At 37.4% G+C, this 27,888-nt stretch overlaps 1 protein-coding gene across 6 annotated transcripts in view; it reads right to left on the reverse strand.

Annotated features, from left to right (window-relative positions):
* NEK7 (NIMA related kinase 7) overlaps positions 1–27,888 on the reverse strand; it is a 76,446-nt gene that overhangs the window by 12,358 nt on the left and 36,200 nt on the right. For 5 of the 6 annotated variants that reach the window (XM_054072872.1, XM_054072873.1, XM_054072875.1 and 2 more), the window contains 4 exons: positions 18,313–18,421; positions 15,927–16,034; positions 8,609–8,703; positions 2,221–2,334 (listed from right to left, as the gene is read on the reverse strand). In XM_054072872.1, the coding sequence (XP_053928847.1) occupies positions 2,221–2,334; positions 8,609–8,703; positions 15,927–16,034; positions 18,313–18,421 (426 nt within the window). Of the gene's footprint in view, positions 1–2,220; positions 2,335–3,683; positions 3,710–8,608; positions 8,704–15,926; positions 16,035–18,312; positions 18,422–27,888 lie in introns of all 6 variants that reach the window. The other variant, XR_008450958.1, reaches the window with a different exon arrangement.

Consider the following 27,888-nt stretch of genomic DNA (forward strand, 5'->3'; position numbering starts at 1 on the left):
ACCACTCGCTCAGTGTGCCTCCAATCTAGTCAAAGGTTTGATCTCTACTTTTCCAGTACAGGTGAAACAGAACAGTATCCTAATATGACAGGTAACACTTGTTTGTTTAATTTTTACAGTTCATGCCAGCAAAGTGTTATTTTCAAGCAAGTAAAAAAAAAAAAAGTATAATTTGGTGCAATAACTAACAAAGATATTTATTTTTCCCTTTGCCTTAGTGAAGACACAAGTCTTCATATCAAAACGTAAAAATGCCCCCACTACAATCTCCAAAATTGATTAGTTCTTTTAAGTATCTGTTTTCAGAACTTTCTTCTTACCTTACCCATCATCGCTCTGATTCTCTCATTATGTTTTAAAATAACTTGTGCATTTTGCAAATAACTGGTTTATCCAAGGTGCAGAAATATGTGTCTGCTTTGAAATAAAGAAAACGTAGCATATTGTGCTCTGCATCTGTTTTCAATGCTAGAAACTATACAGATGTAAGTAAAAGGTGGAATCTCTTTCCCCATCCAAACTCTCAGACCTTCTATCGGGGCCAGACTTTGATATTTGCCCCTTGGCTGGGAATCCGCATATCCAACTTCACACTTAGCTGCAGTGAAGTAGCCCTGCAGGCAGGCCAACTTCAACGAACCACTAGTGGTATCATCATTAAAATCCTGCTGAAGGTCACCATGGAAACCGCCTGCTGAGGCTTCACTGCTGCACTCGGCATCTCCTAATCAGCTACCATGTGAAATGCAAATTCAGACAGTCTGAAAATTAGTCAAGAAGAATAGAGGATGAGGATGCAGATATGTGAAATATTCATGCGCTTCATGGAAAAAGGAAGACAGTATGAATGACACAACAAAGAACGGCCCCTGACATTCTTGCTATCATTTTGCATTATTGTTCACACCCTACTGTATTTCCAGGCCTCCAGTTCTGAAACTGGTTATATGAACTGCCGTATTTAGAGTCTACAATAAATAATAATTAAAAACGGCCCAGGTAAAATAACTAACTGGAAACCTACAAAGAGCTACAGTGCATAAATTACACAATAGATTATTATTTTGTCCTTTGTAACATCACTGAGTTATCTTTTTAAGCCCTTTATTTTTTTCATAAAAGGGGAAAAATTGTCACTATAAATACCAAACAAAACAAAATACTGGGCAGTAATCTTTTATTAATAGTCCAATCACTGTCTTTGAATGTAAAGGAAAATTAATGTTCAGAACTACAGCCCCTATTCTGTAAGTGAAATTGTACAACACTAGGTTTATTAAAAGTATTTCAGTGCTCGTGTTTATTTGCTTTTTCAAAGTAATCTTTAATTCATGTAGGCTGAATTCAATTAGAATTGGTTACTAACACCCGTTCTTAGGTTTACAGCTTCTATCAGTTTGCCCTGTTCTTTTCAAAGTAGGAAAGTATTTCAAAGCTGGCATCTTGGAACATTAACAAGCAAGCGTTTATATTTTTCCATTCTGTTACTCACACTAAGAAAAACATTTATTTTACCTAGGTTTTTCTTCATTTTAGAGCTTAAAAAAGCAAGTACCTCCCCTTAAATACATTAATGACAGTAAAGAACTGTTATCCATCAGCTTAAAACAAACACTGCCGTGATATGCACGAGTATATTGTTTAAATTCAATTATATTACGTCTGTCTATATTTCTCTAAAATTTACTATTAGTGTTGTCAAGAACCACTCTTTCTTGCCAAAGAACTGCTGTTCAATTGTATCAAATGGCACACTGCAGTTTTATAACGCAAATAGGAACTAAACAACTCATTTTTACTAGCAGGTTACATTATATCTATTTTAATGTAAGCCCCTAGAGAAGCAAGGCTGATGCACTAATTTACTGTGCAATATAAACTTGTATAGTTGTGCTTTTAGAAAAGCATACTACAGATGTAAGACTCAGTCCCATTCTGACACATAGAACATGCATTCTGGGAAAGCTTTTTGTCTTACTCGCAAGGCAGCTCAAAGAAATTAACAAGCTAACCGTATGAGGCTTCCATCGCTAGTCCCCCAGAACTCAAAATCATATCAGAAACTTGTTTTGACGAGAACATCTGAGCAAGTTCAACACACAAACACTTACGGGCATAATCTGCAAATAACATAAAAGCACAGAAGTTCATTTACTCCCCTGGAAGTGTGCCAGCTTACATAAACTGAGGATCTAGTCCATGAACAGTAAAACTACTTACTTCCTCTGAGTAGTGATCTGAAGGGAGAGGTGGGTAGTCACACTGTTCTATCTTCTTGCACAGGGAGTACAAGTTCATTTTATCACCATAAAAGGGACTCTGCAGAGCAGCCATCTGTTTAAAGAAAATGCACAGTTTTCTTTCGTGCTTAGTAAACCTGTTTTGTCATAAACCCTACAATATTAACAAATCCAAAGTGGTTTTTAATGACTCTTGATTCACTGCTTGGAAGTACCACAGTGCTAAAAAGAGAAGTTCCAAAACCATTACTGTAACTAGTGTGTGCATTTATTCTACATCATGCAGTCATACCTGTCACACAGTCCTTGTATTGCAATATTTGCATTGTATGCCTAACAATTTTATTAATAGAGTATGAGAAAGAATTGAGTAGTTTTTGATAGTGCTACGAGCACTAAGCATCCTTGCACCACAAGGGAGACAAATAAAGCCTAAACCCACAATATAATTTTCCTTTGAAGACCTTTTAGAAAAAAAACATGTAATTTATTTTAAAACACTATCTGATCTCACACAATACTGTATGGTGAAAATGCTTGATAACAGCATCAGATTTTGTAATCTTCCACATCTATTACACTAGGCTTCGATAAAGTGGGTTTTTTTTAAAACAAGAAAACTAAAGTTAATAACGTCTCGACTTTCAAAACACCCCGAAACTTCATAACTTAGTATGTCATTCAAAAAGACTTAAAAAAAAATATCCCAAAACATCGTCAGAAGTGCAGAACTGGTACTCGTGACTTTCACTTACAATTGTAACACAAAAATAAGAATATCTGTTGGAAAACACTTAAACTATCAGCTTAAAGCCAGCATTAGAAAAAACTTATGCTTTATTTCCACAATGTTACAACCTGACATTTAAGGTGGAAACAAACACCCTGGTTAGCAGGATTACAAATTTAAAAATTCATTTAAAATCTCCCCATTCTGTTCAAAGCCCTCTAAGTCTTTGAACCGCAGCAGCACAAATGCTGCTTTGAGTGCAGTGCTGCCCCAAAGTCAGTCACCCTTTTCTACATGTGCTAATAAGTTTGATTTTGGAAGGACAATGTGTACATTCCCTAGACAGGCAGAGTGTGTGTGAAACACGGTAGTCCATGCTGTGCTACTCAGTGAGCTTCAGCAGGGACAGGACAAGCTGAAAATGGCTCTCATCTGTCTTGTGGTCTTCCAGATCCCAGTTTAACTCTTTCATGTCTATACACTGCTATCAATGCATTAAGAAAATTACAAAAACCCTCTTACATTTACTTTACGTCTGTTAAAAATGCTGCTAAACAGTTCAGTACTTCTGCATACTACCATCGAGTAACAATATATACTATTAAAGCTCCCAAAACAAATACCATACTACATTTCCATCCTACACTCCTCCCAAAAACTCTGTATTACCAAAATAATGTTAATTTTTGGATTTACATGACATTGTCTCTTACCTTAAAAAGAATGTTAAAAATGCAAGCTAAAGACCAAAAGAAGGAAAGAAAAAAAAAAAAAGAAAAATCAACTGCAGGATCTATACGCATGCAGAAATTCTAGACAAATGCACAGATACTCATTTTCGTACTCTAGGTGTTCATTAAAAAGTACTTTTGTTCGAATGCTGTGGAGTGTTAAAAAAATTCTGAATGTCCCCTAAGGAGTTAAAACAGGAATACTATATTTTCATGCATCTCCTGCTTTGACAGATGAAAAATGTCAACTGTCCTGTTTTTATTTTCAAGCTTTTGCACTATTCATCTGGTTCATTAGTGCATCTCGCTGCTGCCCCTGACAGCTGCTCGCCCTCTCCTCCCAGCAGCTGAATTTTTCAGGCTAATTTGATCCTCCACACTGAGACGATCACTAGAATGATTGACTTGCTCCCTGACCTCCAGGGTCTGACTTTCCTGATTAGTATTCTGGGGGTGTCTGAGGGACGAAAGCCCACTGTCTGTCTTCAGGGCTGGTGGCAGCTCTCTTTCTCTCTTTTTTTTTTTCCCCTCCTTTTTTTTTTTTTCTGAACTGTAAGCCACCAACCTACAACCCTGTAAGGATGCAATTGCTACGCTGAACAATAAAAGGAATGTGTAAACCTACTTTCCATGTAAAGGTCCATGTAGCAAAAGCACAGCATCTTGATTTTAATTAGTAAAGTCTACTTTGTTGCATACCAATTAAAACTCCAGTGGTAGTGGGTTTGAGGTTTCAGAAATACCTGGGGCGCCTAAAAAAATCAGACTTTAAATATGCCTTTAAAAAATCTTACTGGCCACATAGTTAGCATTGAATAATAAACTGCCATGTAGGTTAGAAATAATTTTTAGAAACAACATACACTGTGCAAATTACTCTAAACTTAATTAAAATATAACTGAAAAGAGTTTAGCAGCAATTAAGCATTTATTAAGAAGTGATAAATGTGCCAACAGCTTTTCTCCACTAAGCTGGAGAGAATCCAGAGCACATATCAACATGAAATCGACATAATAAAACATGCTAAAAAACCAGGCAATAGACATATCACAAGAAAGATACCCAGCATAAAACTGCAACAGATAACAAAAATACCATGCATTAGTCCTTAAGTAACCAGTTTCAAATAACAAAAAAAAAAAAGAGAGAGAAAAATGGCTAAGCATGTATTTTGAGTTTAATATACCTAAATTTTAAAATTACATCTCAATGATCACCAAATAAACATCCCTCCAAAAATTCCCATCACAAACGTTGGGTATTTTGCAGAATTAACTAAATAGGACAAACGCTCCTCTAAAAAAATGAAAAGCTATAGATGCATACACTGGCATATACAATAGCTATATAACATGTATTAACAATAACTATCCTAATAAGTACTCTAGTCTTACATTAAGAAAAAATCCAACACAACACCATAACTTAAGTGCTACCCTGGTAGAACTTCCAGATAAATTTGAAAGAATGGTACTTAACGATTCTCAGTTAATCAATGGAATTAAGATATTTGGCTATTTTGAAATTATTTATCGCAGCAAAGAAAAATTTAATGTTCACAAGGGTGTTTAACAAACTGTATCAGCATCAAAGCCGCAAGATCGATAAAAAAAAAATCTTTAATAAAGTGCTATAGATTTTTATCCAGTAATTTCATTTTGTATAATATACGGAGAAGAAGTAACCTAAAACCAGCTTTATTTTACATAATAATTAGTTATTCAAGGTTTTATTTTTTTCCTGGATTTTAAAAAATCCTGAAGAAAAAGAGGGAAAAGCAATAGTAAAACTGAAAAAATTTATCTACCGTTATGTTATCTTTCAGGCTTCTGCTTGTGCAAGTGTGTAAAGCAGAGCATTGAAACTGATGGCACTTGTCCCAGTCAGTACTAAGGAATCCCAATTTGGGATTAAGTTTCAGTTCAGGATTCTAAATGCTTGCTATTCAGGTATCAGACTTCATTCCAGCGAATTCTCCCAAAGATTTAGAAGCCACCACTATACATAGATGTGTAAACTCTGCAGAACTGCAATATAGCTATCTGCCCTTTTAATAATTAAAGTAACATGTTAGTGATAGAAAGTAAAGTAATATTACCAGAGACAACTCACCTAGTAGTAACATACAACTTAAACAGGCTGGCAATGCTTTCTACGAAATCCTAAAATAAGAAGGGAGGTGCCAATTGTGTTTAAACATGAGTTACATGAGGTTCTCTAGGGCAGGTGGCTTGCAGTGTAAATGAGAAGTGAGCTGGGTATATTAGTTTTTATCTGCAACATGACTAGGAAGACTTCACTTTGTTGCTGATAGAAAGAATTTTTTTTCCAGCATCATTCAAACACAGTGTTTAGTCTTTGATCAACAAATGATATGCAAAGAACTTTGAAGATGTAGTTGCCTTAGAAGACTACCTGTTCTTCACATCTTCACTCACCCCAATTTCAATTTGCCCTATATCTTCATTTTTTCTCAGAATATACTATCATTCAAAATTATCTGTCTCCTACCAATCTTGACCATATTAATAAAGAAATTAACCAACAGTCTATCAAACTGGAGGAGAAGAAAGAGTAGAAAAGTTACATATGTCTGTGCATTAGTCATTACCTTGAAAATTAACCCAAGCTAGTAGTAATAAGTACACAGTAACTTTTTTTTATGTTATGTTTTATGGTTTTTTTTTGCTTGTCCTGGCTGACTGGGGCATTTCCATTGGACTGGAGGCTGGCAGATGTTACAGCCATTCACAAGAAGGGCCGGAGAGAGGATCCAGGAAATGACAGACCTGTCAGTCTGAGCTCAGTACCAGGGAAGGTCATGGAGGTCATCTTGGGTGCCATCTCACAGCACACACAGGACAATCGGGTGATCAGACCCACCACTCAGCATGGGTTTATGAAAAGCAGGTCCTGCCAAACTAACCTGATCACCTTTATGATAAGGTGACCCACTTGACGGATGAGGGAAAGGCTGTGGATGTAGGCTTCTTGGACTTCAGTAAAGCCGCTGACACTGTTTCTCACAGTATCCTACTTGAGAAACTGTCTTCCACCGGCCTGGACAAGCGCACCCTCTGCTGGGTTAAAAACTGGCTCAATGGCCGGGCCCAAAGAGTGGTGGTGACTGGAGTTAAATCCACCTGGAGGCCAGCCACAAGTGGTGTTCCCCAGGGCTCGGTGCTGAATCCAGTCCCGTTCAATACCTTTTGCAATGACCTGGATGAGGTGATCGAGTGCACCCTTAACAAGTTTGTGGACAACACTAAACGGGAAGTGTCAATTTGTTGGAGGGCAGGGAGGCTCTACAGAGGGATCTGAACAGGCAGGATCGATGGGCTCAGGCCAACGGGATGAGGTTTAACAAGGCCAAGTGCAGAGTCCTGCACTTGGGGCACAACAACCCCATGCAGCGCTACAGACTGGGGGAAGAGTGGCTGGAAACCTGCCTGGCAGAGAAAGACTGGGGGGGTGTTGGTCGACAGCCGACTGAACATGAGCCAACAGCGTGCCCAGATGGCCAAGAAGGCCAATAGCATCTTGGCTTGTATCAGAAACGGTGTGTCCAGAAATACCAGCGAACTGATTCTTCCCTCATACTCAGCACTGGTGAGGCTCCACCTTGAATACTGTATTCGGTTTTGAGCCACTCACTATAAGAAAGACATTGAGGTCCAGAAGCATGTCCAGAGAAGGGCAATGAAGCTGTTGAAGGGGCTGGAGAACAAGTCTTACGAGGAGCAGCTGAGGGAACTGGGGTTGTTTAGCCTGGAGGAGGTTGCAGAGAGGTGGGTGTTGGTCTCTTCTCCCAAGTGACAGGCGATAGGACAAGAGGGAATTGTGTCAAGCTGTGTCAGGGGAAGTTTAGATTGGACATTAGGAAGAATTTCTTCACAGAAAGGGTTATCAAGCACTGGAACAGGCTGCCCAGGGAGGTGGTTGAGTCCCCATCCCTGGAGGTGTTTAAAAGGCGGGTAGATGAGGTGCCCGGGGACATGATTTAGTAGTAGACAGGTACAGTTGGAGTCGATCTCTAATGGTCTTTTCCAACCTTGAGAAGGTTTAGCCTTGAGAAGAGGAGGCTGAGGGGAGACCTTATTACTCTCTACAACTACCTGAAAGGAGGTTGTGGAGAGGAGGGAGCTGGCCTCTTCTCCCAAGTGACAGGGGACAGGACTAGAGGGAATGGCCTGAAGCTCCGTCAGGGGAGGTTCAGGTTGGATATCAGAAAAAAATTCTTCACAGTAAGAGTCATTGGGTACTGGAAACAGGCTGGCCCAGGAGGTGGTCGAGTCGCCTTCCCTGGAGGTGTTTAAGGAACGGGTGGATGAAGTACTTAGGGACATGGTTTAGGGAGTGTTAGGAACGGTTGGACTCGATGATCCAATGGGTCCTTTCCAACCTTGTGATTCTGTGATTCTGTGAACCTAATGATTCTATGTTTCTATGAAACTTGTATTAAAATAACTATTTAGCTACTACTATAGTTTTTGAAAGCATTAGTTGCATACTCTCCTGCTATTTCTAAACACATTTACTTCAAAGGCCATTAAAATACCTAGAACAATTTTAGATGTGCTTGCCATTATTCATTTCTTTATCTTTCAGTTATGCCAACTCTTCAAGAAATTGCTGTAAAAGCTTTGCAGCAAGCCCAGTAAAAAGCAAGTCTTGAGTAACGCACAAATAAAAGTATTTTATATGCTGAAGTTACATCACAGTTCTCAATACTAATATGAAAGACAGACGTGTAATAAGTGAAAAGTAACTTTTTCACAATGCTATATACTTTTCTGAACAACAAAAATACAGAAATAGATCCTAAAACAGTACTGAATACATTTGGAGGGGTGGTGAGGGGCATGCACAACAGTGTTATTAAGTTCGCTGTACATATTAATATTACCTCATACAGCAGACAGCCTAGAGACCAGATGTCAGACTTGAAGTTGTAACCATTTTCATGTATTCTCTCTGGAGACATATAATAAGGTGTACCAACTGCAATAAATACACAAATATTTTTGAATGAAAATTTCTGTTGTTAGATAGCAGTAAAAGTACAGTTTTCCTGGCTAAAAGAACTTGTTTCCATTTTCTGTATTTTTCATTTTGCTATGCATATAATTTCAATTTGTTCTTATGACTCTACAGTTTGATAGAAATACATATCAATTAGGTATCTATTTCATCTAGTGCAGCTTTGGTTTCAATACTGATATCTATTTATGACAATTATTCAGTTGCAGAATACTTCCAATTGTTGCTATTAAACAAACTGGAAAGTAATTATTTTCTTCTGAAGCAAACCAGGGGAACATAGTACATACACACACACATATCCCTGATCCTTTCCAAACTGTTATCACTGCTGTTGGAAATAACAACTAGAAATTCTTTTCCAGGGCTTGAATTCCTTTTTGTCTGTTTGTTTGGTTGTTTTTTTTTATTAAGACATCTGTTCTTCCTTTCCAGAATATATAAATCTGAAAAAGCTGCTTTTGAAACTAACAAATACAAATTTAGTTTGACTATCTGAAACTAACACTGAGCCTGAAATCCAGGATCTTCAGCTTCCCAGAGAGGAAGACAGGAAAACCTGCAAGCCCAGCAGAAGCCAAGGTTCCTAGGAGTGACTTAGCCATCTGCTGCAGGACTAGAGTCTGTGAGGGCTTTTCAGCTCCCAAATCTGTGACTGTCCTAGCTTAATCCTGCCTCCAACCCATGGACTCTGGAAAAGCATTGAATACTCCAGAACATCTCCCCTCTTGATTTTAATCACACCCTACCCATCTGTGTCAGAAGTTACTCGGAAAAGAGAAATTCAGAGAGATGTTTCAGATCTGTAAAAAAAGCCAGGTTAAAAAAATAAATAAATGCGAGTGATAGGTTAATATGTGGCAGATCAACAAAGAAAAGAGTTATGAAAAATAACAGTAGAGGCAATTTTGGTGCATCACCTCTGAACTTTCTCCTTAATCCCCACAGATGACTGCTCAAAAGCAAAGTGTCACAGACTTGTGTTAATTTTTACTTTGACTTTGTGTGGAATATTTTCTTAACCACTGAATCCTGAGGAAGAAAACCAATTGAATTCTGTCAATTCCACACACCTTGACCTTATATTGAACCTAGACGTCTTGCAACACAGCCAGAGAAAAAACAGTCTCCCTCACTGCAAATTATGAAAATTACAGTATGAGCCTCACACTTCTGAATTAGCCTCATCTATTCAAAATTCATTTCTAGCAATACTGGAAATGGAAGTATAGTGAATATGTTAAGTAATTCCAAACCTAAATAATCAGGTTAGTAGTTCTAATTAATAAGATTAATAATTTTACTCTTAATTGTTTCCAAAAAATTAAGGGTATTTCTTTAGAGACAATGTGCCCTATCTTTCAGAAAGGCTGACATCTCTAACTATGCAAGGACAGAGGTCCCATATTGCATCCTACAATGGATTTGTCCCCCTAAATTCTTAGGGAGAGACTTCCAGCCCTGGGAAAGCAGAGGGTGCTGCATCCCCTCTCCCCAGAGGCTCCCTTAGCAGTGGCCTGAGAAGTCACCACTCCTTGGAACTCAGACTGTGAAAGATCAAGAGCTTAAAAGCAGAAAGGCTGGGGAAAGGCAATTAAAAATGCTAGAGTGCTGTGAAAACCATTAACTCTTACTGTTGTGCTTCCCCGTTGATTTTTATTTTTTTCTTTATCCCAAGAATTTGAGCTTAGACATCTCTGAAAACTTTCAGCTTTACTTTGCATCCATTAATTAATGCGCTGGTTTAGTGCATTCTGATGCTTTGTTGGCAGAATTCATCTAAGCACACAAATTAAGTTTAACAGTAATCTGGTTCTTAGCTGGTTACGGCAGCACTGCCTTTGCTGCTCTGAGACATCACGCAAGTAGCTGGCAGTGAGTAATGTACCAGAAAGCAGCTTCACAGAATCCACAGGGGGCAGCTGAAAACACAGAGGTTTGAAGGTTCATAGTTTACCAAAAGCAAAGGTAATTTTAACCAGTAGCTCTGGGAAGCCTGCTGATACATTAGGGGTCTGATATGACTGTGAAAGACTGATGATAGTGAAAAGGAAGAAAAAATGCTATCCATTTTACAGTGTTTAGCCTAGTGTAACACCTTAACTGCAATACAACCTGAAGCCCACCAACGACCAAACAAGTGAAAGGAATTACAATTACAGTTTATGTTAGTCATTGAATCACAAAAAATCAACCATGAAGATCTAGAATATCATTGCTATTTGTAAATTGGTTTTAACAGAACATGGCACACAAGATTCATTATTCTGACACTAAGGAACTACTAAAGGCATCACAATGATTCTTTAAAGCAGTCAGCAATCTCGGTACGTAGCACTGTACTGCTGGCAAGCAACTATTAGATGTGACTATATGCTATGTTTTTTTACTGGATCATTATTTTCTTCTGTTAAGTGAAATACAGTATCACAATAGATGGGGATAATACAAGACAAAGATGTAACATAAGTTTTTAAGAACAAAACCTGTAACTTTAGCATTCTGCTCACCGCATTTGCACAACTCTGATAACCTGCAGGTATGAACAGTAATCTCCTTGAAAACAGCCCAAGTCAAATAAACTGCTTCCTCAGAATCTGTTGCTGTTCTGGAACTGCCTCCCTTTAAAATTGCTGTAGATCCAGAAAAACGTTTCTTTATGCGAGCTTTCTGCTATTGGGAGAGGCAGACATAATGGAAATGATGGTTATCAGGGAGCAGGGAGCTAGATCTGAAGGATCAGTGGCAAAGAAACTCAGATGATGGAAGTTACATTATAAACAGTTCATCTTATTACCTGCATAAAAGCATAACTCACTGCAGCTGAGTTAAAGAGGAGAATGCATTCACCAGAAAATCAGCAATGCATGGAGGAGTTGAATAAAATACAGTAATTAGCTATAAGTACTAAAAAGTATTTTTAAGCTGGGATAAAAATCTGCATTGGAACACATAATTATCAGAATTCAGGAAGGGAGCCATAGTCACTGATTTTCAAAGAAATCTAAACCAAGACTTCTGGTCTTGTTTTTTTTTTAAAAAAGGCCAAATTTATTTAAGTAATCAAAAGATAGTTTATGACTTCATGTCCATGAGATCATTTTGTAATACAGAATTTTGTAATACAGAGATCAATACAATTTACAAGTGCTTAGCAAGGTGAATGGTTGATGCTGAAGATTGACAAACTAAGTTACAAATAAGGTGCAGTTATAGAATAGTGAGGGTGACCAACCCTCAACCAAGATAATTATCTTGGGTTAGTTTGTAATGTTGCATTGTAACAGCACAATAATTTCTCTTCAACTTTCAGGCTACTGTAAGAGATCTCAGGGGTTTGTACTTAACGTAAGAGCTGTTATAATACAGCTGCTTTGAAGACCACAATGAATCAGTTGCAGATTTGCCTGCTAGCCTTCCTGTACTCTGAGGACACAGGTTCTCAGAACAGTTTGGTTGCGAGCACAGAAGCGGGGCTTATTCTGCTCCCAGCAACATGGTGCTGCATGCCACCACCTCAGCACTGGCTTTGACACTCTCTGCTGGGTTTAGAGATCCATATGTAAGAAGAACTGAGAGCATTTGCACGCATTTTTACATGCTATTTTATTGCCCAGAACCTGCATAAGTTTACAGTCAAATCCCCAATAACATCACTCTGTGCTGGGGACAGCAGTACCATGGAATTGACAGAAGTTGTCAAACCACAGACAAGACACCAGAATTCAGTACAGATGATGCTTGCTTTCAAGCATTTCAGATTGCTGATCTGCTCCTTTGCCCTACAAGAAGAGATTCACAGCATGGCAGTAAGGTTTGCCTGGACAGGACACTGTGCAGCCGTTCAGCACAACCACAACACAAAACTAAAGGGTTTTTTCTTCTTCTTTTTGTAACTGAAATACTAAAACATGGACTATCCTTAAATCCACTGAATGGCAAAAATTAACAAAAATTTAAAAAAAAATGCACATTTCCATGAGCTGGCCTTAGAATTGCTGTTTCAAAGAGGATAAGGCCTGGCATTCAGCCATTAAAAACACCCACCACTGAAAAAACACCCTAAGACATGTAGTCACAGGGAAAGGAATAGGAAGCCTTTCTTGGATCATCTTCCCCTTTAATAATAAAGTATTCTGAAACCAAGAAATTTTGTCATGTTTGTTTGTATAAAATGAACAACTCCACATACCTCCATTTCCTTTGCATTTTTTTAATAAAGATTTTCTATTTTCAACAAGATATATACATGCCACAACAGAAAATTCTACAGTTTTGCTACAGCTGCATAGAAAGAGTTAAGAACATTAACAAACACAGTCCAGTACAGTATTATCATTTGTTTCAACTGGATCATCAGCAAGCATTCTAATTAAATCAGTATTATTCATAATTAGCATTAGAAGCTGTAGCTAATGAAAATTTTAGTACATTTCTTTATCTCTGAAAGCCTGAATCTAGTTTGCTACTGAAATTTTTATAAAGCCTGTAAACAAGTATAAATTGCTACAAATAATACATTCGTAATTCACTGGGCTTTGTGCACCAAAGGTTTATGGAATTATAAAAAACACACAACTTTGTAAAAAATTTTCAGGAAAACCACCATCAGAAACTGCAAGAGAAATCCATTTTAAGAAGTGAGCTCTGCTAGTGACATGATAAATCAGAGCGTCACTGTCTCCACCGTAGCCTGAGTTAACAACTGAACAAAAACCTTTTTCCTAGCTGAATTCTGACATTAGGTCAGAATTAAGAGGGAAATGGGAAAAGATGACGAAAGAAGAAAATAACAGCACCACTACCAAGACACAGCATCCAACATTAAGAAGAAAGCTGCCATCCCCCTGCCCTCTACTCTCTGGATGACTCATATTTGGAAGAGATAAGCTTTAAAGGCCTTGGGGCTTTTACACTGCTTTTTACCTCTAGCTCAGTCTTCAGCCCCTTTGCAACAATTCCCCTGCAACAAGCCCAAATAACTGAGAGTTGAAGCAGTTTGTTCCTCTTTAACTTAACTTCCTGGCTTCTGCTTCAGAACGCAAGTCTAGGTCTCCTACCCTCACAAACTGACTTTTCCCTTCTTTGTGCACTCCTATTCACAGATTAGGGTTTACAGCTTCCTGCAAATACAGTCCAGGAGAATCTCCCTCTTGACACTGCTTTTACATCCTTCTTCCATTTGCAGGCAGTAGCAGGGCCCAGCTATAATAAATAAGTGCTGCCAGAGCAGCCACTGGGCTACAATGGCAACATGAACAGCGGCACTTTATATACCACATTGAGTCAGGAAATGGTGTTAGATCTTTAGGGTTATATCTGAACTTACAAGCACATTTCCAATCCGGTCTCTCTGCTTTTCCTCTGTCTCTTTCTTCCTGTTTTTTTATTAATGCAAAATAGCACATCTGTGTCCAGGTTTCACCTCAGTCCTATTTAAGACGTCAGCAGTTACTCACTGTTTTGACTATAGTATCAGTATGCATCAAATATGATAAAAACAGGAAGGCACAAAACAATGACCAAAGGCTTTCTTGGAAGACAGGGAAGTAAAGATCAGATCAAAAAATCCCTTTCTAAAATAGGGGGATTTGGACTGTTAACACAAGTACCACCCATACCTCAAATGTGGTACTTAGTTGCCAAACATCAATCTTCTCTCTTTTTCCACACTGTACTGCTCATAGATTCACTGAGGATGGAAAAGACCTCCAAGATCATCCAGTTCAACCATCAGCCCACTACCACTGTGCCTACTAAACCATACGCTGAAGTGCCATGTCTACACATTTTTTGGATGCATCCAGAGATGGTGAGAGGATACACAAAGATTGTCTAATTAAAAACATCAGCACCTGAGCAAACAATTCTTTGTGTATTCTCTCATAGTCCTAAGACTAAGTACTGCTAAACCATTCTTGGTTTTCTTGGCTAGTATCTTCTTTCCTGTGCACTCTTGTCAAACAAAAATATGCAAATGCCTAATTACAGAATTGTTACTGCCATTTGTTAAAAACTCTCAGTCGGCAGCATTTGAACTGATTTTATCTATCTGTATTCAAGTATCAGTAAGGGCTCTGCCTGCTTCAATACTCTTTACAAGGAAGAGAAGACAATTCCGGATGCTGCCATCAACAGCCCTGCTCTTGAGGTGTCTACAAGTTCATTTCACACCCTTTGCAGTCAGTGAACAGGCTTGAATTCAGCAACCACTAAACACTGTCACTTCAGCAGGGCAAAAGAACTTTTTTTCTTAACTAGAAAAACCTATATAACTGTATCATAAACACTAATTCTTACATTTCTCTTTTAAGCAGATGCTACTCCAAAAGCCTTGTAAATAGAGGGATCCTCTTAGGTTCTGTCACTTAACTACTCCCTACATCTAAAGTTAAACTATCCATGAAATTTTTACTTTTTCTTCTCTAAAAGCTTTTTAATCATCCTAGTCTCCACAAGCTTCTCAAAAGATAAAAAATTATATGAAAATTTGTTTGGAAGAAAATAATAAGCACTTCAGATTTATTTATTTATTTATTTTACAAAAGTGTCTACAAAAATTCTTACAAAAATAAGTTTTCTGAGATTTGTTTTTATTGTTTGTTTGGGTTTTTTTTTTTTCGTTTTGTCTTGTTTAAGTCTTTAGGCTTCACAAAGCCTAATTCTCATCTCTCCTCAACTTATTTAGATTATATTAAAAAAACTCCACCTTAAAACAGGGAAGCTCCCCTGTTAGCCCTTTCAAAGCACATAACCAACATCTCATCAATACTACCCCTACAGGCACACAGAATTACCAGATTTTTTCCAACACTCATTAAAGTTCAAACGAATTTTAAAAAATGCATCCATATTATTGATCTTATCCTTTCCTAGCATTTCTGGAAAAAACTACTGTCCTGAAGACTTGTTTTGAGCCAGGAATGTATATTAAATAATTCAAACAAAAGGGAAAGGAAAAAAACCACCTAAAAAAAACCCCAACGAGCTGCGCTGCTGCGAGTGACCCTCCAGCCTTCCAGCATCGCTGTATTTGTCCATGGTGCTGATCACTGGTTTATATCATTGTTATTTAATCACAGCTTTAGCTGCATCTAACTTTCCACACTCATGACTGAGGACATTACTGCCATCATATTAAAAAAATCCATCTCCCCAACACCTGTACCTCAGAGAAAGCTTACCTAAAGAATGTGCAGCTGTGGTTTTGGAGCTGAAAAATCGACCAAGTCCAAGGTCTCCAAGCTTTACTACCCCTGTTGCTGTAATGAACACATTAGCTGGCTTTATATCTGAAAAAAAATAAAATAAAAAAGACATTTAAAAGTCACAATGAGGTTGCAAGAAAATCTACTGCTCTATTAATAATAGACCAAAGAGGCTTTTACATATTTTACAGCTAATATTAACAAAATTTGACTGTGCTGTTCATAAAGAGCAAGTCTGGGATTTGGAATTTCAAATTAACTATATTAGTAGTACAAACGTCACTCAAGCAAAAAATTAAGAGCCACTGAAAGTGTTTTAAAAAACAAGCAAACAAACAACAACAAAAAACAACACAAACCAACACACACACACACAGAAGCATACACAGGGAGTTCCTTACTACTTTATATAACCTCTGTTTAAGGACTTCCATTAAAACTAGAAAAGCTCTTACTGTGTCTTAGGTAACAGACCGAAAATGTTTTCAAGAACTGTAGAATACATTTTTCATCACTTCTGCTGATCAGATTCCCCACAGTGACATAATGTTATTTATTTGAAATAGGTAACTGATTCTCTTTAATAGCAGGCATTAAAAAAAGAAACAAGTTTTACTCAGGAGAATGGTTATTTGAACTCATCAATGGAATTGGGCTAATCAAGAAGAAACAAACAAAAGTAATGATGTAGACCCCAGACATTTATTTTTCACAAGTAATATTCAGTTTAAGTTTTCATCTAGTCCTTTAGAGACAACTGCAAAGGTTTTTATTTTATGATTTTTAACAAGGTACCTATCCAGTTAATCCTGTAAATAAACTGAGCTGGTATGTGTTTGGCAAGTGTATTTAGCTCTTACTCAGCTCACGAGCAATGCATCGTGGCTCTAAACTTAAAGAAAATCACTTAACTTTGGTAAGAGGGGATGACATTTTGCATAAGATATGGGTATAGTAAAAGGAATGGTTAATAGCCTTTCAAAACACCAGCAATATCAGGTTTCCAATAAAAAGTTACAAAAACTTAGAAGCTTTAGAGAGGAAGACAGAAGCAAGCACATTATGCTGCCACCTGACCTAGTTTTCCGGAGTCTGGATCACCCTTTGTGTAACAATCCAACATGAATATCAGCTCACCTTAAAAATAGCTTTAATTGTCATTGGTTTTGGTGTGTAAACACGGAATTGTTAGATTTGCCATAGGTTTGCCAGAAGCTTTGAAGGCAGTATTTTTTAATTTATTTTGGTTTGAGCTCAAATATGCTGAAATAAACTAGTCATAAAAGCATTAAAGGAAGATGCCTTCACCCTATGGAAAGAATCTGCAATTTTATGTCCTTCTCTTTCTGTTATTTGCACTTGCAGATATCTGTGCAAATACATAAAGGGGGGGGGGGGGGGAAGGAAGAATCACAAGAGAAAGCCATTTGCAGGGGCATAGAAGTTGATCTGCTGAAGGGTGCAACATCTCTAGACGCAAGTGACAAAGCTCAGCAGAGATCAAGGGATTTTTGCTTTCTAGGCAGCTATTTGCATCCCAGAAGAAGGAAGCCACCAACCTAGAACAGGTAATTTCACCTGAACCCAGAGACAGCCCACAGATAAATTGCAACTCACAGCCAGAGGGATATCCAAGGCAAAAAAAAATTTTAGTATAGCTGCTTCTCAGATGTACAATCTGTTTTCTTTGACTCAGAGTTACAAGGTGAAAAGAAGACAACATACAGAGGAGACAGCAATACAGAGGTTTAAGAGATTTAATACCTGACAGAGATATCTGGCAACTACAAGGGCTGTTGGGACAGAGTACTTGACACAGAGACTGAAAATAGTGGAGAGGAGCAGAGAAGGGGAGAAAATACTCATGGCTGTATATATTCCAGTTGATATGGGAGTGGGAGAAGGGCCTAGACATCACCAGAAGGCATGGCAGGAGGCAAATACTTTGGTAAGAAAAAAATATGAGAGGTGAAAACAATGGATGGATATCTGTGCAAGAACGCAGGTAACAATACTTGGGAGAGACAATGGCAAAAAGAGAAGAGCAAGAACAGGACAGAAAATAAGAGCCAGCAAAATGAACTGAGCAAGCAAAGAGGTAGCAGCGCCAGGGTCTCCATCTCTTATAGAATTCTCACTTATTTTAAAAACTTGCAATCGTAAGCCATTGCTGCAAACAAATGCCCACCACAGCCACAAACCTCTGTCACACTTTTCTGTTACTTATAAAACATTACAGATACATACAATGTCAGATGTCAAAATTGATTCCATTAGAATGTTATTTGGTGTCATTTGCATTGAACCAGTTAATTGTACTAAAAAATTTAGTAAAGACAAATCATCTTTAATCCTACGTTACCTCGGTGCATAACACGACGAGAATGCATATGTTCCAAGGCACTGCAAAGCTGAACAAAGTACTTCCAAACTGTTCTTTCAGGAATCAACCTCTTCTGTTTCTTAAAATGCTTAAAGAAGAAAGGAGGGACACAGAATATTAAAATTTAAAACTTGCATAAAATTACTGAAAACAGAAAATATAGACGATCCCTTATTTAAAAACCAAATACAAGAGGCTCACAAGCTAATGAGAAAGGTTTAACATAATTTCTTGACACAGAAAGCAGAAAGCTTTTCCCTTAAATATTAATACATGTCATCAATTTAAGTCAGTCAACATACAGAGCCACAAATTACATTAATAAAATAACTGCTACCCCCAAAACAGGATTTACAAGCATTTAGTAATTCTCAGTGCGGGATTAATGTGGTCAGAATAGTCTAGCATAGGGTAAGCAGACAATGGACAAATAAAGGTCAGATACAAAGATATGTGCCACAGAACTTTCCAATCAAAATAATTCCTCGCACCAACATTGATTTCCAGATCGTAAGTTTTCTGAATAGAAAAAAAACTAGTAGTGATACACAAAGACAAGCAAAAAACACGTAACAAGCGATGATCAGATTGGTCTCAGAAACTTCTGCAATACTTAAAAGCGGACTAAAGATGCTGCAATTTCTAAAAATTTCATAGTTATCTAGCTCCTGTTCAAATATTTTCCATCCTGTGTAAACAACCACTGCTGATCACTGGTAACAGTGCAATGGCCTGTTAAAGCTTATGTGAAACAATTATGCTCTGCTACACACATCTCCTTCAAGTACATTCAGGGACTGGAATAACAGTCCTCCAAAAATACATACTGAAAACCTGGAATTCAGCCAATGCTAAAACGTGCAAGTTTGATCGTTATAAATTTTGCACTAAGAATACTAAAAAAATGTTGCTTGTTTAGTCTCTCTTTTCAAAGAATTCTTTTTGACAGATGATAAACACAAAGAAAATACATGAACAACATTTATGCTAGCAAAATTTCAGATGGAGGACAAAGTACTTAGACGTAATTTAATAGTACGTGTATACACAGGCATTTCACACTCAGGCACACCCTAAGAAAGTTCATATAAAAACCACTTATCACTCTGGAAAAATAAAAATATGTTCATGTACTATGTTAAAATATGCCACTGAGAAGTTGACAGCTGCATCTGCGCACTACAGAGATATGCAAGAGTACAAGAAACATGCTTTTAAACTAGCTATAGCAAAACGCATCAGTCATACAAAGGATCATAACATTTCACCAAAATGTTTTTAGTTACAGGGATTATTTCAAAATGCATTTTCATTTAAATGAGGCAAAGCATATAACATTACTACTTTAAATATAATTTTCTTTCAGTCTTGGACTGAATCCAAACAAACCCTGTGTATCTGTTCTCCCCATAGCTGGATTTGCATATCAGAGGATTGTTTGATGTCAACAGGAAGATGGAGACCAGGTTTCTTTTCATTTAAAAACAAATACACAATACATGTAAGTATGTGCACATGAAAGCATAGTTCCTTGATTTAAAATGTATTCTGAAATTATCATAATTATAACTAGGTACTTTAGTTAACCATCCTGAATTATTTTTTTAACTTAAATCTAAGCACAAGCAGTGATGAAACACCATTCACAAAATGTCTGAAATGGGAAGGTTTTCCATTACATATTTCCATTCCAATGTACTTAAAGCACATCAGTTTACTTTCAAAGTATGTATGTATTTTAACATTTTATTTGTTATCTATAACACTGCAGCTGACCGTACACTACAAAATCAGCTTCAGTTCTTACAGTGTAAACAGTTTCTAAATGCAGTCTCATTCTACTGAGGGCATTAAAATTTTTGCATGATAGTAAAAAACTTCTGAAAACATCGATACTATTAACCCTGCAAATTTATCCACCTACAGAGGATGGAAAAGAGAGCTGCCAGATTGCTAACAAATCTAACTAAACAAAGAAATAGGGCACCATTTTTTGCTTGTATAGGTTTAAAAATCATCCAACATCTTTAAAATAAACTCAGTGAACATTAGTTTCTGTAGTAATGAATTACACTATCTTCTTCAATCGAAATATATATTTTCAATGTTTTCTTGGGCTGATGTCCACCAATAGCCAAATTAGCACTGAAAAGCCTCCACTACCAAAATGACTGATTTTGCAAAACTAGCCATTGAAACAAGTTGTAAGTTTCTAGGAAACAGCCCAACAGGCAGTGTTAATTCTGAGAAGTTCATATATCACATATTAATTCTATTCAAAGCAGTATCCTTTTCTCTCTTCTCCATTTTAAAACAGCTCACAACGCAAAATGCACTTCTAACAGTTATGGGGTTTGCCCCTTCCTACAGGGAAGCCAAAATGCAGAAGACATGATGCAAAAAGAATAATTTTTAACCTCTACTGTAGCAGAGCATAGTAGCTCCACAAACAATACTGAAACTAATCCACTGCTTAGTGCTTTAATGTTTTAAGCATCCTAAGGTCCGGTTAATCAAGTAAACTTAATACAGTTATCTCCCACTGCATACAAGTTGCTATTACCTGTTGTCCAAATTTGACTTCAAAGGCATACAGCCAGACATACAGCTTTCTAAGTACTAATTTTCCACATTTCACTACTCTGCTTTTTCCACCTGTCTGATGCTCAAAGGACAGTTCCTGATGTCCTTCAGACCACTGACCTTCTAGGAGCTGAGGGGGAAAAAAAAACCATAATCCCATTTAGAGGTGAAATATCAGTTTTCAAAATAGTTGAAACTGTTCAAAGAGAGAACTGCTTGTTGCATGTGCAATTAAAAATTTGGGTAGTGTTGCAGGCTAGTGTTTAATCAGGTAAACAGAGACTACCAGGCATGCTCAGGCAGCAGGCTGTCTCCCAGCAGAATTATTTGTTTCAAAAGCCATATCCCTTGAAATTTTCATCTCTGTCTTTGAGAACAATCACAAAAAAACTCCTTGAAGAGTTTTTCAACAATGTCAGTACAGCTAAAATTGCAATTCAGTCATTTAATGCAAGTGGAAATGTTTGTGGGCACAAATTTGCTATTCAAATGCCTTAAAGAGCTTTAAGGTAGGCAGGTCATATCACCAGTTCGTCTTTTCATCCCTTTTTACACAATGACTGAGCAGTTTCATTATGGGAAAATGGAGCTTTCCTGGTTTTCTCTAATGAATTGCTAAAAGAAAAATTAGATATTCCCCAAACGTTTCCATCCTAGTAAAGTTAATATAGCTGCTCTGCCACCTAAACAGCATATGCCATTCAGTTTTCTTGGAGGCATAACGAAAACTAAATAATGACAGACAGCAAAAGAAGTTTAAAGTCAATATAAAAGCATGGAATTATATTATACTGAGTTTCTAAAGATGATACTTTAAAGGTCAAATTTCAAAAGCAAGGACTGACAGCAATTAGCAAATGGTCTTAGCTAGGCTTAACAAGCACAGTTCAAAGAATACTCTTAAGGAAATATGTGGGACTATGTTTGGCTTTTATAAAAAAGCTAAGGATTCCTGCATATGAATCGAGCACAGTGAGCGCAGATTTGTTTCAATACAATTGGATGTGACTACCTGGCTTGGAAAAAAATTAGCAGTCAGTTCTGACCTTAATGTCTCATAGAACTTTAAGGTGTACTCTAACCTCGGTTAGACCTCACTAAATGGGAAAAAAATAGGAATAAATAAAGATTAAAAAAACCCCAATGAGTGTTTAACAAGCAAAACTGGACTACAGGAGCATGAAAAACTCCTTTTAGTGAGCAATCTCTTCCAGAAAGATGATAAACTGATCATCTGAACAATTTTACAGATCATTATTCAAATAAAAAAATTAAATAAAATGTGTGAAAATTGTCAAACAAGCTCACAAGAACATACACCTTAATTTCCACTGTGCATGTTCTAGGCTAGAGTTGCCTTCTGAAAAACAGGATTTGGAGGAAAAGTAAAATGAGAATGATCATTCCCTTACTCTAGATAGATTCTTTTCCTTTCTTTTGCATTTTGATGAGGACCTTGATCGCATCTGTCTGTTCTTAGGACTTCATTTCTGGCTTACAAAAATGCAAAGGGTTGTTTTTTTATAAATATATTTTATTGCATAGACTTATCAGAACATAGTGATTCAACAACCAGATGCTTGTGGGAAGAATCTCAACTTTATCAGGAGGAATGTGATGCAGAAAGGATTATTACAAGGAATTCTCAGTAGCAAGTAATGAAGTTCTTGAGCACTTCTGCCTGTTTCTTTGGGATTCTTTTACAATATAGACTAGCAGAATAAACAGAGAAAGGAAAGAGAAGGTCAGGCAGCTGTTAGCAGGAAATTATGGAAGCACAGGAGTTCTCTCATTCTGTGATTACAACAGAAACAAACGAGAATTATGGAGGGAATGCAGGGTCAAAATGACAGAACGATGAAAACGGACCTCAACACCACTACATTTCAGAGTCAAGATCAGACACATGTCAAAGAAATGAAGTTCCTACATAAGTCTTACTTTCTATTTAAAAGGCTACATAACTCTAATAGGAAAGCAGTGTCCCAGGAGTTTTGTCTGTCTCTGTTTATTCACTAATTCAGCTGCCCATCTCTTCAAATCATGGTAAGTTTTCTGCCGTTTTTCCTTGCTTTCTACACAGGACAAAAAAAGAATTTTCCACCACGTCTTGATTCATTCACCCAATTTGATCACAAGGTGATCACAAGGTGACCAACTCTGTCTGCATTTCACGGCTAGCAGCTGTCTCTTAGATGTAAAAACAGAAAAAACATAACAAAACCCCCCCAAGTCGGCATCTACCAACTGAACATACAGAAAGTAACAAGTACTTGCCAATAAAGTGGCTAATAACAAAAATACTAAATAAACAAATATTTACCTGGTTCTTTTTCCAACTTTTCTTTACAGCTGTTTAAGTCTCCCGTTACTGAAGATGCCATACATTTATTTTTTCCCTTCCAGAATCCAAAAAAAGCATTTAAAAAAACCCTCAATCTTTCTCTACTAGCAATTTCAAGTACACAAGTAACTGTAATGGATAGCTACAAAAGACTATGACGCAGTACAAAAACTAATGAACAAAATTGTACTAACAGAAGCACCTACTAGCATCACAAGGCCAAATTAGTAGAATGAAATGATGGTCCTTTCCTAAAATAAATAAATAACCCACCACACACAAACCACAGAACTGAGATAGAAACACCTTCTCAAACACAATCTTTCACACGCAATCAAAATAAAGACATCTACTTACAAGATATATAAAGCCTTATAAGAAAAACAAACCCAAAACTATCGTATTTTCCATTTTTAGTATATATTCTTTCACGCAGATAATCTATTAATCAGATTGTGTAAGGATCCCTTAGAAAGCTCTGAACAAAGTCACTTTATACGTATTTTTATGCAATTCCCTTTGTAAGTACTAATTTCAGTTTTCCTTCCAAGTAGTTTACCTACAGTCATCGTGTTCCACCTTTTTGTGTCATTCAAATAGCAAGCAAATACAGCATTCGGTGATAAAGATCACCTACTGAAAGCAGATCTGCTTGCAAATCCCCTAAAATTTCCAATTACTGCATCATTTTTCATTATCTCTGCTATTACTACTGAGTGGGACTTCTTAAAACACACAACCACATGTTCAAATTCAATAGTATTTGTTTACATGCACCTCTCCAATAAAACCTCTTGGGAAAACTGCTGCAGCACAAAGAGGTGAAACTTATGCTTGAATTATTAACTCTACTTTCTAATAAAAAGCAACAGCATGACACAGTAAATACAGAAGCAAACCATCTTAAATTTTTCTTTTACTATAAAGAAGACGGACAAATTGAAATCTTCTCATTCTCAGCAAATTAATTTATACAGCACAAGCACTGACATTGCAAATTTTCAAAAACAACTGTGTGAAAAACTAAAAATATTCTTGAAGTACTCTTTGCAGGGCATTTCAAACAAGAACAGCACCCAGAACTGTTATTCAATAAATCTTTCTATACCCCTTGCTCTTTAAAGATTCCATAGAGCCAGACAATTTTTAGCATCAGTGGGCAAAGTTAGAGAGAAATAGCCCAAGCATTTCTGCCCCAATTAGAAATATTTGGCCAGCCTATGTAATAGTTAACGTGAAATTTAACGTCAAGTTAACTTTCCATAGCTGACTGACAGGGTTGCTCTCCCCAGCAGTACAGTCATCTCACACAATAGCTTCAGGTGTGATGCCTGAAGGGGACCGTTCATAAGACAAAAGTTGTTGGTATTAGTCCAATATTTTAGCAGAAATATGCCCGATTATTCTCATTGTTCCAGTGGCAGACACAAACAATAGTCGATTCACAGAAAAACTAACCGAGGCTGCCTGGCAATTACCCAGCCCAATTACCCCTCAGGTTACAAAACTGCAGGACCAGTCCAGCTTTCCCTCAAGTCAGCACACATACCTAACTTGCACACGGTAAACTGCTTCTACTGCTCCCTTCTGGTCCTTCTCCTGTGGCTGAGAGCAAAGGTGGCAATGGAGAACCTGTCAAATACCCCAGTTACACAACAATTGCAGGGAGCAAAAGCTTATAGAACTAGCTCTCCTACCTTGTCAGGGCTCTATGCCTTTGGTTTTTTCTTTTAGGATTCCACAGTGCGGCCGTTTCCCCCAAGAACCCCCAGCCCCTCTTCTACCCACTACGCAGCTAGCACATAGAAACAAAGTTGAATAAGAATGCACTATTTTTTTTAATTACGGGTGGGAAAAAAAAAAAAAGTTTAATAAAAAGATTTTTAGTAGCACTACAAAAGCTTAGTGGCAAAATTAGCCTGACTGGGTTCAAAGCCTCAGGTTTCTCCTTTAGGAAAAGGCCCATAAAAATAATTTGGCTTTGATCTGTAATTAGCACATACTGCATTACAGTATCCTAACATATTATACGCTTCTTCAAGCTACACACTATCTTTTTAAAGCCTCTTCAAAAATGAGCACACAAAAAGCTCAGAAAAAGAATGTGAAAAAACATTCAAGAAACAATATTTTTAAGCCTCTAATGTTTATCATGATGTAGCTTCAGCAAGTGGCAAACTCTCTATATTATAAAACATAACCATAAGCTAAACAAAAAGACCATGAGTCAGGAGATGGGGTAGTGGGATTTTGTTCTTTAAATTGAATCTAGCAGTCCATAGAAAAGAGAAAAAAAAAGCACAAGAGACAGATACTGCTGAGAAGCAAAAGAATCAAATTTCTACATTTTAAAATTTACCTTATTGATCATGATAAACCGTATCATGCAAAGAAAATACAAACATGCAGAAAGACTACTTTAAATATACTTTTTCCACAATCATGTTGTCAAGTATTTGGATGTAAATATATGTATAAGAAAAATCACAGAATTAAAGCCACCATAGTTTCTCCCCCTTGAGAGCCTGTGCGTGCACACACGCAGTTTTCAGTTCTGTTTCTTTCTTTATGTCAAAAGACCCTTTTCTCAATTCATTCATGACACTCTGCTAATGAGCAGTTGAACAATGTCTCTAGGCTTTATTTATTGTGCACTATTCAAAACCTATTATTAAATATAAGTTTCATGGAGGGGTACAGCTTCCTGGCATGCATCACTGGAATATCAAATTAATAAAATAAATTTTGTGACGTTTATCTTCACAAATGGCCTTAGAAATGATAAAGTAGTAATATCCCCATTTTACAGATTAGAATAGGGGCAAAGAACTAAGATCAAAAGTGTTAATTAATTCTGGCACCAATTTAAGCACTGCTTTCAACGTACTTAGCTTTATGAAACAGTTCATCTTCAAAGCAGTTTCCACTCAGAACAGATGAAGCTGTGAACTCTCAATACTTCTACAAAATAAACCCCAAAGTTTTACCTTGATCAGAAATACAGAATAAGCAATTACAATTTCCACCAAAAAAATAGTGGTTGAAGCGGTTTATACAGCATCCCTTAGGAATACTGCCAGAGACTGTAAGAAAAGATGGTAATTTGGAAGAGCATTCAATTGTATTAACCACAAAACCTTGTCTTTCTTGAATTCCCTGCCTTAAAAATGACCCACTGCAGCAAGGAAGGCAGCAAGGAAGGCAGCAGGGATGCAATGAATGTGCACCTACTGCACCACCAGTCCTACCCACAGTAGCTGTACAGAGTGAAGGTTCTTCAGCAAATTACAGGTTTATTTCTTCTTCAGAGTGCAAGATATTAAGCTGTAGGATTTTCTAGCTGTTTGAATTCTTGATTTTGCAGATTCATTGTTGCTTCCTTAGGTTACAAAAACAATTTCCTAGAATCAAAAAAAGCATACAAATAACTACAGAAACCCAGGCTCTCTATTACATTGCTATGAACAGCTTACCAAGTTGGCACATTTACAGCTACAGTCAGTATTGAAGCTGACTGAGTAACTTTACAGAGTACCATCCTTCAGCAGGCAAACAGATGGGTGCTGCCAGTGGATTTCATTTACATTTGCTGACAGCAGCAGAAAAGCAACACTCCGGAACCTAAAGTCCCATTCCGCACTATACATGACCGTACACTGCAGGATAAGTTCTGTGTGTTCCCCTATATTTGATTTGTAATTCCTTTGCAACCTGCCTCTTCCATGCCCCATTCCCAGACCTGTCCCTTCCCTATTTCTGTCACTTCATTACATTTTCTCCATTTACACAACCACAGTCTGTTTCCAGCCCGTTTAGAGTTATCCCATCCAGGCTCTCTCCCTGCTGCAGTCAGTCAGTCTCCAGGATCCTTGCCCAGTCCTGTCCTGTTCTCTGGCAACACGAGCTGTTCTCTAATCATACTTTGCTCATGTCCAGTATCAGGACTCCCATTTCATAGTTTCCCAGTCCACTATGCTTACTCTCTTACACTCCTCAGTCTCTACTGCCTTGTGTTGTAACTTCCCGGTCTACCTTCTCTCAAAACCTGCTCACTCACCAGGTCGCCTCAGTCCACTCGTCTTCCCTATTCCCAGTCCGATCCCCTCTTTCCTCCTTAAAGATCACTTACGTGCTCATTCCAACCTACTTCTGCCTGCCCAGTCTTTTGTCTTCTCCACATTCATCCCATATAACTCCCTTCCCTGTGTTGCTAGAACGAATAAATACCCTCTGAGAGACAGAAAAGCTTCAGACCATCCAAAGCACCTGGAAAACACTATTACTGGCAAAGCCATTTCAGTAACCCAAACTATAGGTTGAAGCATTCAGATAGTATGGAATGTTGTCAGCACTGAGATGTGCAAGAGGTTCGTGCAGCTCCTACATGTACAGAAATCCCCTGCTTTGGCAGAAGATTACTCCAGCAAGTTTCTGTTAAGCACATACAAATTCTTGTGTTAGAAGAATTTAACTTTAGGTGAGATTTCACAGCCATTATTGTAAGAAAAAAATCCACTACTCAAGTTTTAAGTCTGTTTCAAGGCACAAGGGTCTTAGAATATTTTAGATACAAAGGTTGCTAGATTTTAAAATAAATAAATAGATTAAAAACAAACCAACAAACATGC

The sequence above is a fragment of the Cuculus canorus genome, chromosome 8 (genome assembly GCF_017976375.1).
Source record: "Cuculus canorus isolate bCucCan1 chromosome 8, bCucCan1.pri, whole genome shotgun sequence".
NCBI classification, from domain to species: domain Eukaryota; kingdom Metazoa; phylum Chordata; class Aves; order Cuculiformes; family Cuculidae; genus Cuculus; species Cuculus canorus.